General features: G+C 50.2%; 1 protein-coding gene across 1 annotated transcript; it reads right to left on the bottom strand.

The window, feature by feature from the left end:
* Window positions 1-10,422: 10,422 nt before the first annotated feature.
* On the bottom strand, window positions 10,423-12,255 carry LOC123045880 (mitogen-activated protein kinase kinase kinase 17-like). The gene has a single exon (XM_044469130.1). The coding sequence runs from the start codon at window positions 12,052-12,054 to the stop codon at window positions 10,423-10,425; it is 1,632 nt and encodes a 543-aa protein (XP_044325065.1). The 5' UTR covers window positions 12,055-12,255.
* Window positions 12,256-15,060: the final 2,805 nt, after the last annotated feature.

The raw sequence follows: 15,060 nt of genomic DNA on the forward strand, positions 1-15,060 counted from the left end.
CAATACGAGATTTGCAAAAAATGAGATAAGATAACATGCAAACCCATCATCTACAAAATATAGACAGGCTCCCCCTAGATGTGTGCACTATATGGGTATGCCTTTGGAATGCAAAGCCCACACCCTAGGATCAACACTCCCCCTATATTTTATAGACTGGCAGTACTTGCAACAATAACATATGAAGATAAAGCATGAATGCAAGTAATTAGCATGTGAGCATAAAGACAAGGCACAAGATAGATAACATCTCACAAGCATAACGATAAGATAGCATATGTCTCACACCATATGATATGGTCCACACACGAACGAAAAACAAACCAAATGACGATAAAGAGTTCACGAGAGAACGAAATCAACAACAAAAAAGACACACTCGTGACTCGGCAAATCCCTAAACTCTCTCCGCCTTTGGCATTGAGACACCAAAAGGGAAAAAAGGACTAGACACAACCAAGGTGATGGTGAAGCGCCAGCTCATCAGCAGACCTCATGCCTAACTGAGTCCTCCTCACCCTCGGACTCCTCCTGCCCCTCAGACTCCTCTACCGCTGCTGCATGCTGATGCTTCGTCTCTGAGTCTGGCCACTTGTAGTGCTGAGAGACCCAAACCTCCTCATCTATAAGGCGCTCCTTTGAGCCACTAGTGATCTCCTTAATGAGGGCCCTCATCATAGTCTTGTGGCGAGTGCGAGCAACCTTTTCAGACACATGAGCCCTGTACCGCCCCTTGGCCTCGATGCAGAAAATTTTCTTCATCTTTGACTTTGGTTTAGATGCCCAAGATGGCACATTCTCTGGAGAAGGTACAAACTCATAATCAGGCTCCTGCTCATCATCTGAGTCGGTGGGAGTAATCTCCTCTCCGGGGCCAACAGGCGCAGTCCCCCAGTTATCCTTCAAGCACAGATTCAACACTAGATGAGAGACCATGCGCACAAGTGCTCCCTAGGTGGTTTTGGTAATTAATGACAACATATCTCTTGTTGGACTAACACTTTTACCTAGAATGTTTCAGATAAGTTCAAAAATGAAGTGGCATGGACTAGAGGATGTGGAACCCCTTCAAAATGCTAAGGACAAAGGATTGGCTCAAGCTCCAAGCTCAAGACTCTACATTTTCTATTTTAGTGATCCAAAATCACATTGAGTCTATAGGAAAGCCAATACTATTAAGAAGGGATGAGGTGTTGCTTAATGGCTTGCTTGCTCAAAGTGCTTAGTGATATGCTCCAAAACCCTCAACCACTTTCTCACTTCCAAATATGTCCTAAACCAAAAGTCAAACTCGGCCCCACCGATTCTTTCTATCCGGAGCCACCAAGTTCAGTTGACATAGCCACTGCCAGAAACCCTAATCAGTTCGGTCTCACCGATGGGATCTCGGTCTCACCGAGATGGGCTTGCAAACTCTCTGTTACCTATTACAATATTTTCGGTCCCACCGAGATATGCAATCGGCCCCACCGAGTTTGCTTGGCCAACTCTCTGTTTCACTTATTATCCAAATCGGTCCCACCGAGTTTGAGTAATCGGTCAAACCGAGTTTTGGATTTACGCTAACCCTAGCACATTGGTCCCACCGAGTTGATCCAGTCAGTCCCACAGAAAACCCTAACGGTCACTAGATTTGCTGAATCGGTCTGACCGAGTTTATCAATTCGGTCCCACCGAGATTGGCAAATTGTGTGTAACGGTTAGTTTTTGTGTGGAGGCTATATATACCCCTCCACCCACTCTTCATTCATGGAGAGAGCCATCAGAACATACCTACACTTCCAATACACATTTTCTAAGAGAGAACCACCTACTCATGTGTTGAGACCAAGATATTCCATTCCCACCATATGAATCTTGATCTCTAGCCTTCCCCAAGTTGCTTTCCACTCAAATCTTCTTTCCACCAAATCCATATCCTGTGAGAGAGAGAGAGAGAGAGTTGAGTGTTGGGGAGACTATCATTTGAAGCACAAGAGCAAGGAGTTCATCATCAACACACCATTTGTTACTTCTTGGAGAGTGGTGTCTCCTAGATTGGCTAGGTGTCACTTGGGAGCCTCCGACAAGATTGTGGAGTTGAACCAAGGAGTTTGTAAGGGCAAGGAGGTCGCCTACTTCGTGAAGATCTACCGCTAGTGAGGCAAGTCCTTCATGGGCGATGGCCATGATGGGATAGACAAGGTTGCTTCTTCGTGGACCCTTCGTGGGTGGAGCCCTCCGTGGACTCGCGCAACCGTTACCCTTCGTGGGTTGAAGTCTCCATCAACGTGGATGTATGATAGCACCACCTATCGGAACCACGACAAAAACATCCGTGTCTCTAATTGCGTTTGAATTCTCCAAACCCTTCCCTTTACATTCTTGCAAGTTGCATGCTTTACTTTCCGGTGCTCATATACTCTTTGCATGCTTGCTTGAAATGTATTGTATGTGTTAAACTTGTGCCAAAACTCCACTTCAACCTAAAGAAATTAAAAACTGCAACTTTTGGTACTTAGTATCTAATCAACCCCCCCCCCTCTAGACACCTCTTCTCGATCCTTTCAAAGAGCCTCTCCTAGATACTCAGCGGCCCACTTTACCTCAATCAACTTGAAAAGATAAGGGCCATAGATGGGCACCTTCCAATCAAGAACAACAGACCTAAGCTCACGCCACATGATGTGGGAAATGTTCAAAACAGAATTCTTGCCCTGCTCCTTGATGCACATCAACAAAAGATCCACCAGATAAGAGTGCACCATGTCCAAGTTCCCAATGTAAGGGAAAAGAGTGTTACGGAAGATACGATGCATAATGTCCAGAAAAGGAATGAGCTCTACATGAGTGGCCCCCTTGAGTGTCTTCACGGTCCAGGAGTACCGGATGAGCTTGGACTTGTGAGTAGGAGGACCTTCACTGTGTGGACAGAGACCAACTGGATTGTCTTCGCCCTCATCAACAACACCCAAGCAATCCATGAAGTCCTTTCAATCAACCCTGAACCGTCATCCACCGGTCATACATGACATAGACTTCTCCTCGTTGGTATGAAAGTGAACCGTGGCATATAACTGAGCCATTATCTCGGGATCATAGTCCTTGTTGTAAGTGATGAAGGGGATGAGCCCCCATTGCTAACACAGAGCCAGTGCCTCACCGAAGTACGTCGGGTCCTTCTCCATACGAGTAACATCAATGGACTTGACATTGACAAACAAGTTCTTCTTTGCCTTCAGAATGTCCAGATAGATCAAAGACTGATCCTTGTTCCAAAAGGGGTGCCCAACAAAGGCTGCTTCCTGAGGGCGCCGATACTAGTTGTGAATACGAAACTTGTCAAACTCCTTTGCAGACATGTCATCAGGAGGAGTTTACTTCTCCTTCTCCTTTGGATTGCTGGCTGTTGACTTGGTATTCCACCTGGGCGGACCACTAGAACTAGTAGGGGTGCCATTTTTGGTACGGAAGCGCTTGGAACCACCCCGACGCTCTGGATTCCTGCGGCGAGACTGATGAGGATGAGAGCTACCAGCACCTAGAACCCAAAAACATAGATCGAGGGAAAAGCAGGTGTAAAGACATTGCATAGGCCAAAGGAAAAAAGAGGATAGAAGTAAGTACAAACTTTTTGAAACTCTAAGTCACAGCAGTAGTACGTGCCCTAGCCATGGTACTACTGTTGGGGGACAAGCGGTAGTACCGCTAAACAGGAGTGGTAGTACTACTTCAAGCGGTAGTACTATCCCCGTTCAAGCGGTAGTACCGCCTGCCCGATGAAAAGACTTTCGTGGAACGGATCCGGTAGTACCGGTAACATAGAGTTGCAAAAACTTGTCACAAACGACTATACTCCTATCTAGCAGTCATCATATGTCCTACTCATGCCTAGATTTAGCCAAAATGTATGAATACCACATGCATTGCCCTAGCTAGAACCAAGATTGAAAAAATAGAATCATTGAAGACAAAAACGAGGGCAATACCGGTATCCATGGCAGGAGAAGGTGGGGATCGATCCCACCGAACGAAAACAGAGAAGACGACACGAAATCGGAGAGCCGAAGCCGGCCTCCGGAGCCGTTTCGGGCCGCTTGAGAGAGAGAGAGAGAGAGAGAGAGAGAGAGAGAGAGAGAGAGAGAGAGAGAGAGAGAGAGAGAGAGAGCTAGGGAAGAGGACAAGTGAATAGGTATGGGGGATGTCCCTTGCCTCAACCTCTCATACTTTGCATAGTCCCATTCTCTCTATTTGCTCTCAATCTCTTCCGCTTTCTGCCGATTTTCCGCCTTGAGTTCATTCTTCTCCTCATGACTTTCGTATCAGCACTCGTTTGCCAGCCTCCAGTTCCTTTCGTAATTGGCTCACGGATTTAATGGCTACGAGGAGAGTAGGGTGTTAATACGCAGAACACACCATACAACTTTTAAGCGTTCTAAAAGCTTTTTCTAGTTACCAGAAATTTCGTTGGTAGCTTGCTTGGCCGCATCCAGTTCGGCTTTAATGTTGGCCAACTACGTCCGGCTTAGCTCAAGATCTTCGGGCAACTTGTTATTTTGTTCCCTCACGGCCTGCAATATCAAGATAATTCAAATCCTTAACTCAGTCGTCCCGCCCAAATTAAGGCATGGGGGCTACTAGGTTAGGGATTATGATATGCTCTTAAGCTATTTAAATCTCGCACCTGCACTCTGGCAGCAAAAAGACCGATGATCCCTCCAAGGCCTGTTCGGGCCGCCCCAAGGTACGCGTCACCGAATTAAATGCATTGAATTCTTGGTCTATGAAGGCAACATGACGTAAGGTTTCCCTCGGGCGGCAGTGATTCATCACACTCTCAACTTCAGAGTTGGTGACCGAAACATCGTCGGAATCCTCCGGAGGTGCGCCAGCGGCCGCGTGTTCAGTTGAGGCCCTAGCCTGCGCCGAAGGCCCAAGGTTGGAACCATGCCTCGGCATGCCTAGGGAGCCTTTGGATTGGTGCGGTGGTACTCTTCTTCTGCGGAGCTAAGCAAATCAGAGGAAAGGCATTAGGAAACGACTCTTGTCATGGTACCGAACACATTACCTCTGGGTCGAGGAGGCGGTTGTTTCTGCTTCGGCAGAGGCCTTCCGCTTGGATCCCCCATTATGGGTCGAGGTCGGCATAGTCCACGGTCCTCCCATGACTGTTCGACGCGTAGTATGGTGACCCATGGGAGTAGAAGTCAGCACATTCGATATGGTGCGAGACGAGCGCCCTGTTTGGGAATAGGTCTTCCTTCCACTTATAGTGGAGGAGGGAAGAGACCCAGGGTGGTCGACCGTCAAGGCAACCTTGGTGCCGTCAAGGCTTTCCTAGTAGAAGACCCCGTCTTCAAAAACGATCGACGTCTCCGTGTAGTCATGGTACCCCGGGTCGTCGTCACAGGAATGATTCTCTGGTTGGGGAAGGGGCAGCTAACGGACTCGACCTGATGCCTCCCCCCCTGTTTGAGAAAAAAGGTACATCCAATAAGAGTTCAGACATAATCCCTGAACTAAAGACAATGGATGGCGGCTTACCCAGACTGCCGAATTGTAGCCGAGTGACCCTCCCAGATACTCATTTGGGCGAAATCCTCCTCCTCCCCTTTGAAGATGTCAGCTAGTATTCTGGCCACAGCCGCCTTATTATCCGACCCTCATCACTTGTAGCGGGTTGCGTCACTGGTCCCGTTGTAACACCATAAAGGATGCCCCCTATGTTGAAGGGGTTGTATGCATCGGGCTATGGCGATGGCCATCACTTAAACCATGGTCGGTTTGCTATGGGTCAGCAGCCTGATTTTGGTGGCCAGCATGCGCACCTCTTCACTGTCCGGTTGGGAGGGGCCCTTGGGCCGCGAGTTGAATCACTTCTTTAGCGGGGCGCTTGAGTATTCGGGCAGCCCTCTCCGGGTTGGGTCGGAGAGGGAACGTCTTCAATATAAAACCACTCCGAGGTCCACTCCTTGGGATCTTTTCATGGGGTTCCAATGGGATACCCTGTCTTGGCTATCCGCCACACTTCGACTCCGCCTACTTCGAATACGGATCCCCTTCGGGTACGGGGAATGAGACAAAAATATTTCCTCCACAGATTCATGGTGCTTGATCGTCGACAGAAATTAATCCAGCGCTGACAAAAACTAGATCTGCCGCGGGAAGGTAGCCCTGTGTCTTCATATTGCTCCGGACGGTAATGGACCTACAACCCTTGCTTGTGGACTAGCTGCAGAGCTAACCTTTGTTCTATTGGTTTGGTGGTTGCTACCAAGACGATTTCTTTATGCCCATCAAAGAACCTCGAGATGCTAATCCACGAAAAACGTTGGAGGCGCGAGACTGAACAACTTGTCCAATCACCGGGGAGAGGGCCATGAGGGCGCGAGGATGAACCGGGTATGTCAGCCATGGTGCCTACCAATTTCTTCGAAACTGTTTTTTGCGAAGGGGATGGGTTAACCGTCCCCCTTACCTTTGGATCTATAAATAAGCGTCTTGGCCTAGAGCTGAAAGGACGGGCTTGTGAAAAGGGGGCATTGGGTCGCACGCCTTCTAAAAAGGTCTGCGACGGTCAAAGTTGGCCCTTGCTCCGAGGTAAGCATTAAACTCTGATGGTCCCACCGTGACCCAAAGATGTCTTTGAAGGAAATATGCCCTAGAGGCAATAACAAAATTGTTATTTATATTTCCTTATATCATGATAAATGTTTATTATTCATGCTAGAATTGTATTAACCGAAAACTTAGTAAATCTGTGAATACATAGACAAACAGAGTGTCCCTAGTATGCCTCTACTTGACTAGCTCGTTAATCAAAGATGGTTAAGTTTCCTGGCCATAAACATGTGTTTTCATTTGATGAACGGGATCACATCATTAGAGAATGATGTGATGGACAAGACCCATCCGTTAGCTTAGCATAATGATCGTTTAGTTTTTCTGCTATTACTTTCTTCATGACTCATACATGTTCCTATGACTATGAGATTATGCAACTCCCGAATACCGGAGGAACACCTTGTGTGCTATCAAACGTCACAACATAACTGGGTGATTATAAAGATGCTCTATAGGTGTCTCCGATGGTGTTTGTTGAGTTGGCATAGAATGATATTAGGATTTGTCACTCCGTATATCGGAGAGGTGTCTCTGGGCCCTCTCGGTAATGCACATCACTATGAGACTTGCAAGCAATGTGACTAATGAGCTAGTCATGGGGTGATGCATTACGGAACGAGTAAAGAGACTTGTCGGTGACGAAATTGAACTAGGTATGATGATACCGACGATCGAATCTCGGGCAAGTAACATACCGATGACAAAGGGAACAACGTATGTTGTTATGCGGTTTGACCGATAAAGATCTTCGTAGAATATGTAGGAGCCAATATGAGCATCCAGGTTCCACTATTGGTTATTGACTGGAGATGTGTCTCGGTCATGTCTACATAGTTCTCGAACCCGTAGGGTCCGCACGCTTAACGTTCGATGATGATTTGTATTATGAGTTTCGTGTTTTGATGAACTGAAGTTTGTTCAGAGTCCCGGATGAGATCACAGACATGATGAGGAGTCTCGAAATGGTCAAGACATAAAGATTGATATATTGGAAGGTTATGTTTGGACAGCAGAAAGGTTTCAGATAGGTTCGGGCATTTTCTGGAGTACCGAGGGGTTACCGGAACCCCTCGGGAGGTTAATGGGCCTTCATGGGCCCTAGTGGAAGAGAGGAGGCAGCGGCCAGGTGGAGGCGCGCGCCCCCCAAGCCCAATCCGAATTTGGTTAGGGTTGGGGGGGCTTTCCTTCTCTTCTTCCTCTCCTTCCTTCTTCTCCTACTAGGACTAGGAAAGGGGGAGACCTACTCCTACTAGGAAAGGGGGGAACCTACCCTTGGGCGCGCCCCTTGTGGCTGGCCCTCCTCCTCCTCCCCTCCTTTATATACGGGGGAGGGGGCACCCCATAGACATAGAAGTTGATCTTTTAGCCGTGTGCGATGCCCCCCTCCATAGATATACACCTCGGTCATATCGTTGTAGTGCTTAGGCGAAGCCATGCATCGGTAACTTTATCATCACTGTCAACATGCTGTCGTGCTAATGGAACTCACCCTCGGCCTTAGCTGGATCAAGAGTATGAGGGACGTCGTCGAGCTGAACGTGTGCAGATCGCGGAGGTGCCGTGTGTTCGGTACTTGATCGGTTGGATCATGAAGACGTTCGACTACATCAACCGCGTTACTAAACGCTTCCGCTTTTGGTCTATGAGGGTACGTAGACACAGTCTTCCCCGCTCGTTGCTATGCTTCTCCTAGATAGATCTTGCATGATCGTAGGAAAATTTTGAAATACTACGTTCCCCAACAGTCTTCGGACTCCGGATTGTCAAAGTCGGTCAAGCACGAGTGCGGAATGAGCACGGGCCGTGATTTGTCGGCGAGCTTTCAACGCTGATCCGAATTTCGGATAGTATTCAGCATAAGAACACTGCTCTGAACGGTATGGAAAAGGTGAAGAACTCACCTTGCAAGCCAAAGATTTGAAGACGCCAGATGGCATTCCCCGACGTTGGAGACTAGTTCGGGGGCTACTGAGGGAGTCATGGACTAAGGGGTCCTCGGGACGCCGGCCCATTGCTTGTGGGCCGGACTGATGGGCTACTATGAAGCCGAACTAGGGCGTGGACCCGTGACCGAACAGAAGATCTTCGAAGTCGTGGTGTGCACTCCAAGTCAAGAATAGCGTGATCTTTCCTTTGTTGTAACCGATCGCATGTAACTCTAACCCTACTGGTGCCTATATAAACCATTGGGTTTTAGTCTTTAGGGCTAGAGCAACATCTATTACCCCATCAACCTAGGGTTTAGCTCGCATGATCTCGAGGTAGATCAACTCTGTAACCATATCATACACATCAAATACAATCAAGCAGGACGTAGGGTTTTACCTCTTCCAGAGGGTCCGGACCTGGGTAAACACCGTGTTCATCGCCCCTTGTTCCTCGTTGATTCTAGATACACAGCTCGGGACCCCTACCCGAGGTCCGCCGGTTTTGACACCGACACCGCCCCTTTCATATGTTTGTTGGCGCCTTTCGCCACAATCCTGGCCCTCCTCACTGTTCAGGCCATGTTATTTTCTGTTTGTTATGCAAAAAGAGAATTGAAAAAATAAGTTAGAGGTTTAAGGAAGGGGGGTGTTTTTCGACTAAGAGTGAATTTTATTAGCTTAAAATGGAGCATCAAGAGGATACAAACATAATGAGCACGCTTGGCTTCTGCATAAGATGCACGTAGCCAACACTTACGCACACACATAAGAACACGCCAGCAAATAGCAAATTCATATAAGACTAAAGCTATGTGTAGATGATGGAAAAAATAGAGTGATCAAATTCACTGTCTGCAAACTGTATCAATGATCATATCCGCACCAACCATCTCATGACACAAAAAAAAAGGTCACCAATGTAGAGAGTCCTGGAATGATGTTTAGAGAGGCAAATTTAGAAGAGATGGTTGAAGTCGCTCTAAGGAGTGGAGGGTATTTTCTCCCCCCAAACACCACTAGACATTCTGCCCTTACACCACTAGATATTTTGCAGATACTAGTAGATCATACTACCTACAGTATATCTTACCGAACAAACATCACACCAGAGCTACGCTGGCCTTGGCCCTGGATGCCGCGTGCCTGCGCTGCCGTTGCCCTGCCCGACGCGATATTCAGTTAGTTAGGCGCCCACATTATTCAGGATGCAGCTGAACATTCCGCCCAAACCTGGATCCCTGTAGAAACTTCCCAGAGCCAGATATACTATGTAAAAATATCTAGGCGAACATCTAGTGTAAGCATGTGTGTCTATCTATCTATCTATTCTGGCGCTGATGTAACCCGGCGGATTTGGACGAGCGTCATGGATAATAACCACCTGCACTGAACCGTGCGCCCAACCGATGGTGCTTTCCTGCCAACAACCTTGGCCAGCCCTAGCTGGAGCTGCCGGACGGCGTGCGCGGCTGCCCAACTGCACAGTCGCCCCTGCCTGCCACTTGGACGATCCGCTCACCAAAGCTGGCCAGACCAGCTGTTTCTGCAATGCAACGGAGCTGATCGGAGGCTGCAGAGCACACACGTAGGTGCCTCTGCTCTGCCCGGCTGCTTGCCACATTTGTCAGCGATTGCCAAGGGTCGCCACGGGATTACGGGGCCCTTTTCTCGCTCGCCGTCGCTTCCAGTTTGAGCAACGCGTGCACGATCCATCCATCGGGTAGATGGGGTGCGGTTGAATTGGGCTTCTGAGTTGTCGGCAATGGAAACGGATGAGACGCCGTCGTTTTCATGCGTTCGCTCCGGTGGGTCGACCAGCACATTGGTCTCAACTCCAACAGATGCTGGAAGGCAGGTGCAGTTACGAGATAAAGTTTGTGGTACGTTCTGCTCATCTGCTCAACGCCGTGTCGAGTCCAGGTGATCTTGTGATGTACGTTGGGAGATCTGATCTGATCGTGGCGTGTAAAAATGCGAAAGGAAGGTGAAGGAACAGAGGAAAGCGGAGCGAGAAATAGAGCAAATTTGGCATCTTCAACGACTTTACTGGTAGTATTTCTCTGTCACAGCTATCCACACTAACTACAGCCGGAGGATCGCAAGCGATCGGATCCGGCGAATGTACATTTCCACCCTCCTGCTGCTGCTGATTCTCTAAAGCTTCATCGGCTACTCCTACATTATGCACAACGAGCTCGCCGCCAGCGTCGAAAGCCTCGGCGTCAAACTCTGCTTCCAGTACGAACGACGATCCTCCGTCCCGGAAGCCTTCACCGTGATGGTAGGCCGTCTCTTCCGGCGGCGCCGCGGCCGCCGGCACGGCAGCACCAACGAAGACTCCAACTTCTTCTACTCCTAATTCTGCTTCTACTCTGTCATCATCCCAAATATATACATCGGACCTCGCCTCCTCAGCCGGCATGGCCGCCGGCGAATCGGGAGCTTCACTGCAGGACTGCTCGGCCGGCGTCTCAGATTGGCAGCTCAGTACATCGATCCAGCCGTCGTCGGACTCCCAGTCAGGCAAGACCGAGCAGAAGGCCGCCAATGCCCTCATCCTCTCGGCCGTGTCATCATCGGGCACGTTCTCATCCTCGTCGGCGTCGGATTCCCACATTGCGGCGTCCAATGTGCTCTTGGGGGAAACCCACTTGCCCTTCAGCTCAGCCGACTCGACGTCCGCACCGCAGCCGGCGAACGCCAGGAACGGGTGCTCCAGCAGCTGCTCCGCCGTCCACCGCTCGCAGGCGCACCGCCTGAGGCACTTATCAAGGAAGTCCTTGGCCTCCGACGACAGCCGCTCGGGCGCCTCCGGCACGGCGTCCGTGTACCCGATCAGGCGCACCGCCGCGAACACGTCGTCCATGTGGCTCCAGGGGGCGCGGCCGGTGGCCATCTCGATGACAGTGCAGCCCAGGGCCCAGACGTCGGCGGCCGGGCCCTGCTCCTCCCCGCGCGCCACCTCGGGCGCCATGAACGCCGGCGTGCCCCCTATCGGGCCCGCCGAGCCCACGCTCCGGGCGCACCCGAAGTCCGCGAGCTTGGCCCAGCCGTCGGCGCCGATGACCACGTTCCGGCCCTTGACGTCGCCGTGGACCATGGACTCCCCGTGGAGGTACGCGAGGCCCCTGGCCACGTCGGCCGCGTAGGCGCGGACGGCGCCTTCCTCGAGGCAGCCGCCGTTCCGCTCCACCTCGTCCGCGAGCGAGCCGCCGGGCGCGAACTCGAGAAACAGCTGGTATTCCCCGCCGGCCGCGGCGCGGGAGCCGAGGCAGGGGAGCACGTAGGGCGAGCAGAGGGAGGCCAGGATGCCGCCCTCCCGCCGCAGCAGCGCCTGCGCGTCGGCGGCCCCGGCCGACTTGACCGCGAGCAGCTCGTCGCCGTCGCCGTCGCCGGCGGCGAAGAGCGACACGACGGCGCCGGACGCGCCGCGGCCGAGCGTGCGGACGCGCTTCAGCCGCCGCGGCCAGCCGCTGGTGCCGGGCGCGTCCTCCGCCATCCTCCCCAACCCTTCCTCCCTCATCCCCCCCGGCGTTTTCTTGGAAGATTGGGCCGGTCGGTCTCGCTCGGAAGCCGACGACGATTGTCGAAGTCCGTGCGTGCGCGCGCGCGCGCTGATCGATGCGTGGATACGAATGTGTTGCTGTTGCGGGATGGCGGGTGGAGGATTTGTATTTATGGCGCGCGGGGGAGTGCCAATGCCAGGTTCGGCGCGAGATCTTGCGTGCGGGGCTGGGTGTCGATGGCGGGAAAAGCACGTGAGGATTTCGGCCATGGCGCGCGGGGCCGGGGTTTTACTCGTGCCGGGAGGGGCGGGGCCCTGACCTGTGGGCCTCTCGTGGTGGGTCCCGCCTCAGGAATGTGCTGACCGGCCACGTGGAACGGCCGGCAACGCGAGTGGAAAACGGGGTCAAAGAGTCAAACGGGAAGGGTGGGACTCTTTTTTTTTTCTTTCGAGAGAATATAGGAAGGAAGGGACTATTTGCTCGTGTGGATTTGGGAAGGGAGCTCTGTGAATTCTTGGGTGAGCCTAAAAGAGCAGGAGTGGCTAAAATAAGCACATTATGAAATAAGCAATATGGGCTACCTATTTTTTGGACTCCCCTCCCTCTCTCTCTCTCTCTACGCATGTGCGATGACCCTAAACGCATGACAAAACTCCGACTTCCCTTTGACTCTCTTTTTTCCCTTTCGGGTGTGTGGCTCTGTTCCTCCCATTTCAATAGCTCTTTTTGTTTTGCAGAGACGTCGCACATTGTTTTGGCCACCATCCATTTTTTACCTATAGAGAGACAACGGGTGTGCCCTATGGCTTTTGGATAATTCTAAATTTCAGGATTGATAGCCGGGCCGAGTTGAGAAGTATGAGCTTTCAATCAAGATTGCTCCTCAGGTGGTAAGATTTGGTGCCAGGTGTTTTTGATATGTGCAATGATTCAACGGCGACGACTGTGGATCCATGAAGTTTGTCCTCAGGGCCACGTACGCGAAGACTTTTCATTTGTCATCGACGAGGTCAAGCCGGCTCCGATAAGGGAGTGGTGACAACAACGTGGCGGTGGCTCGTTCTGGTGGCAGTAGTCTTCGTTTGATGGTCTCAGAATTTTGATGTAATTTTAATTATGTTTGAGATGCTTTCTACTTCTGCAAACTTTTACAGTTGATCTGATCCTTAAAAAAGAAACTATTTGAAATGAAAAAGAAATCATTACAAGCTTGGATGGTGGAAGATGCATCCATGAGTCAGCTGCAAAAAATTTGGATCTCAAATATGTAGTTGAGCAACAGTCAAGAGTAAATATTCAAGTCAAATTCATTCCACGAAAATGCTATTGTACTCTACATAGGTTGGTATTGCTGCATTTTTTTTCTTGAATGCGCACGAGTGGGCGCACTTTATATTAAAGAAGGTATTGCTGCATTTTTGATTGAACATGTCATGAAGTCTGAGAGGCCACATCTTTTTCTATAACTACGTGTGTTTAACCATTCGAATGCAAAAGCGGTAGAGCAGTTGATTATATACAAAAGAATAGCGCATAGGTAACATTTTCCTTTGCGAAATACTCCCTCAATAAACTAATATAAAATCATTTAGATCATTATTTTAGTGTTCTTTGACCAAATGCGCTTGACGTCCGATTTAAATGCGTGCAACGAGCCGGTAAAGATCGATGCCCGCTTTGAAACGGATTGATCGAATGTGCGTGCAAGAAGAAGAAAATACGGAGCCAAATCAAATTAGTGCACGTAGGTTCTATGCTGAGAATGGAAGGATGCAACGCAACGTGGCGACTAGAACCGGGCTATACGCATGCTCCCGTGAAACCTTCGTACTTCGTACTACGACTGCTGCCATTTTTTTTTGCTCGGACGACGTAAGCCCGCGACCAGTGACGAAGCCAGAATTCAAGTATAAGGGGGGCCGAGTATGTATATTGATCTAATCTCGTTGATAATTACTTGTCGCTTCTATTAAAATTGTCGATCGTTTGAGGGGGCTGCTCGTCCCCTGGCTCCGCCCCTACCCGCAACACCTAGCATGCACGCCGTGGTTGGTCCGCTAAAGTGCGACGCCTTCTCGATCGACCCGCCGCGCCAGCTGCTGCCATCTGTTCCGCTCGTCTTCTCTCCCTTTCCCGTTGCGGAAGGCAGTGCACTTGTGTGTCTCACCGTACGTCAATGCCCATAAAAAACGCCACGCCGCGCCGGATGTGAGTTCTCGACCTGCAAGCCAGCCAGGTCAGAGACGCGTCGCCGTGGAGGGCTCGGACAAGCAAAACTAATCGGTGGCGGTGTACACGGTACACATAGCCATCGGTGGCCATTCGTGTTCCACGAAGCGATGCGGTGCTATTTTACTGTACTTTTTTGCCCGGAGTAGCACTGTAGCAGTGCTATAATTTTCTACGAGGCGTCAAGTGGTGTACTCCATCCGACTGCCATTTCTCTTGCATTTTTAAAATAACTGATCGACACGTACGGCATACCTAAAAATTTAAGCAACGGCAGCTGGAGCTGGAGATACGATGAGACCGCCGGTCCTTGTTTACCCGTGCCGGTCCTGCCCAGCAACAACAGCCTAAACAAACAACAGCGACTACAGGACAGGTAACCGGAGGAGAGATGCAATGCATATGCGAAAGTGCACTGCACACGATGCTCCACACGCAATTCACGGCCGATGCCTGCTTTGAACTGCGGTGATTAGCTAAATGATGCAAGCTAATGGCGGGTGTGATCTGGCAGTCGGGTGCCATTCGTATAGCAGTGTTCATACATATATGTACTCACTTCTGTTGGGCTAATAAGTCTGGTCTATGGATCTCGATGTAATTTTTATTATTTCCGGTGTTCGTTGTATTGCCATGATTGAAGATGAATAGATTGAAAATTTCTCGCAAAAAAAAAAGACTGGCATATGGATTTTCAAGTCTTCAATTTGACTAATAAAACATGTATAAAAAGATGTACTAATGGCTTCGGCGAGCCCGGAAGGTAAGAGAGAGGGAGGGGGTCTTTTTCCTTT

This window comes from Triticum aestivum, chromosome 1A (assembly GCF_018294505.1).
Source record: "Triticum aestivum cultivar Chinese Spring chromosome 1A, IWGSC CS RefSeq v2.1, whole genome shotgun sequence".
Taxonomy (NCBI): Eukaryota; Viridiplantae; Streptophyta; class Magnoliopsida; order Poales; family Poaceae; genus Triticum; species Triticum aestivum.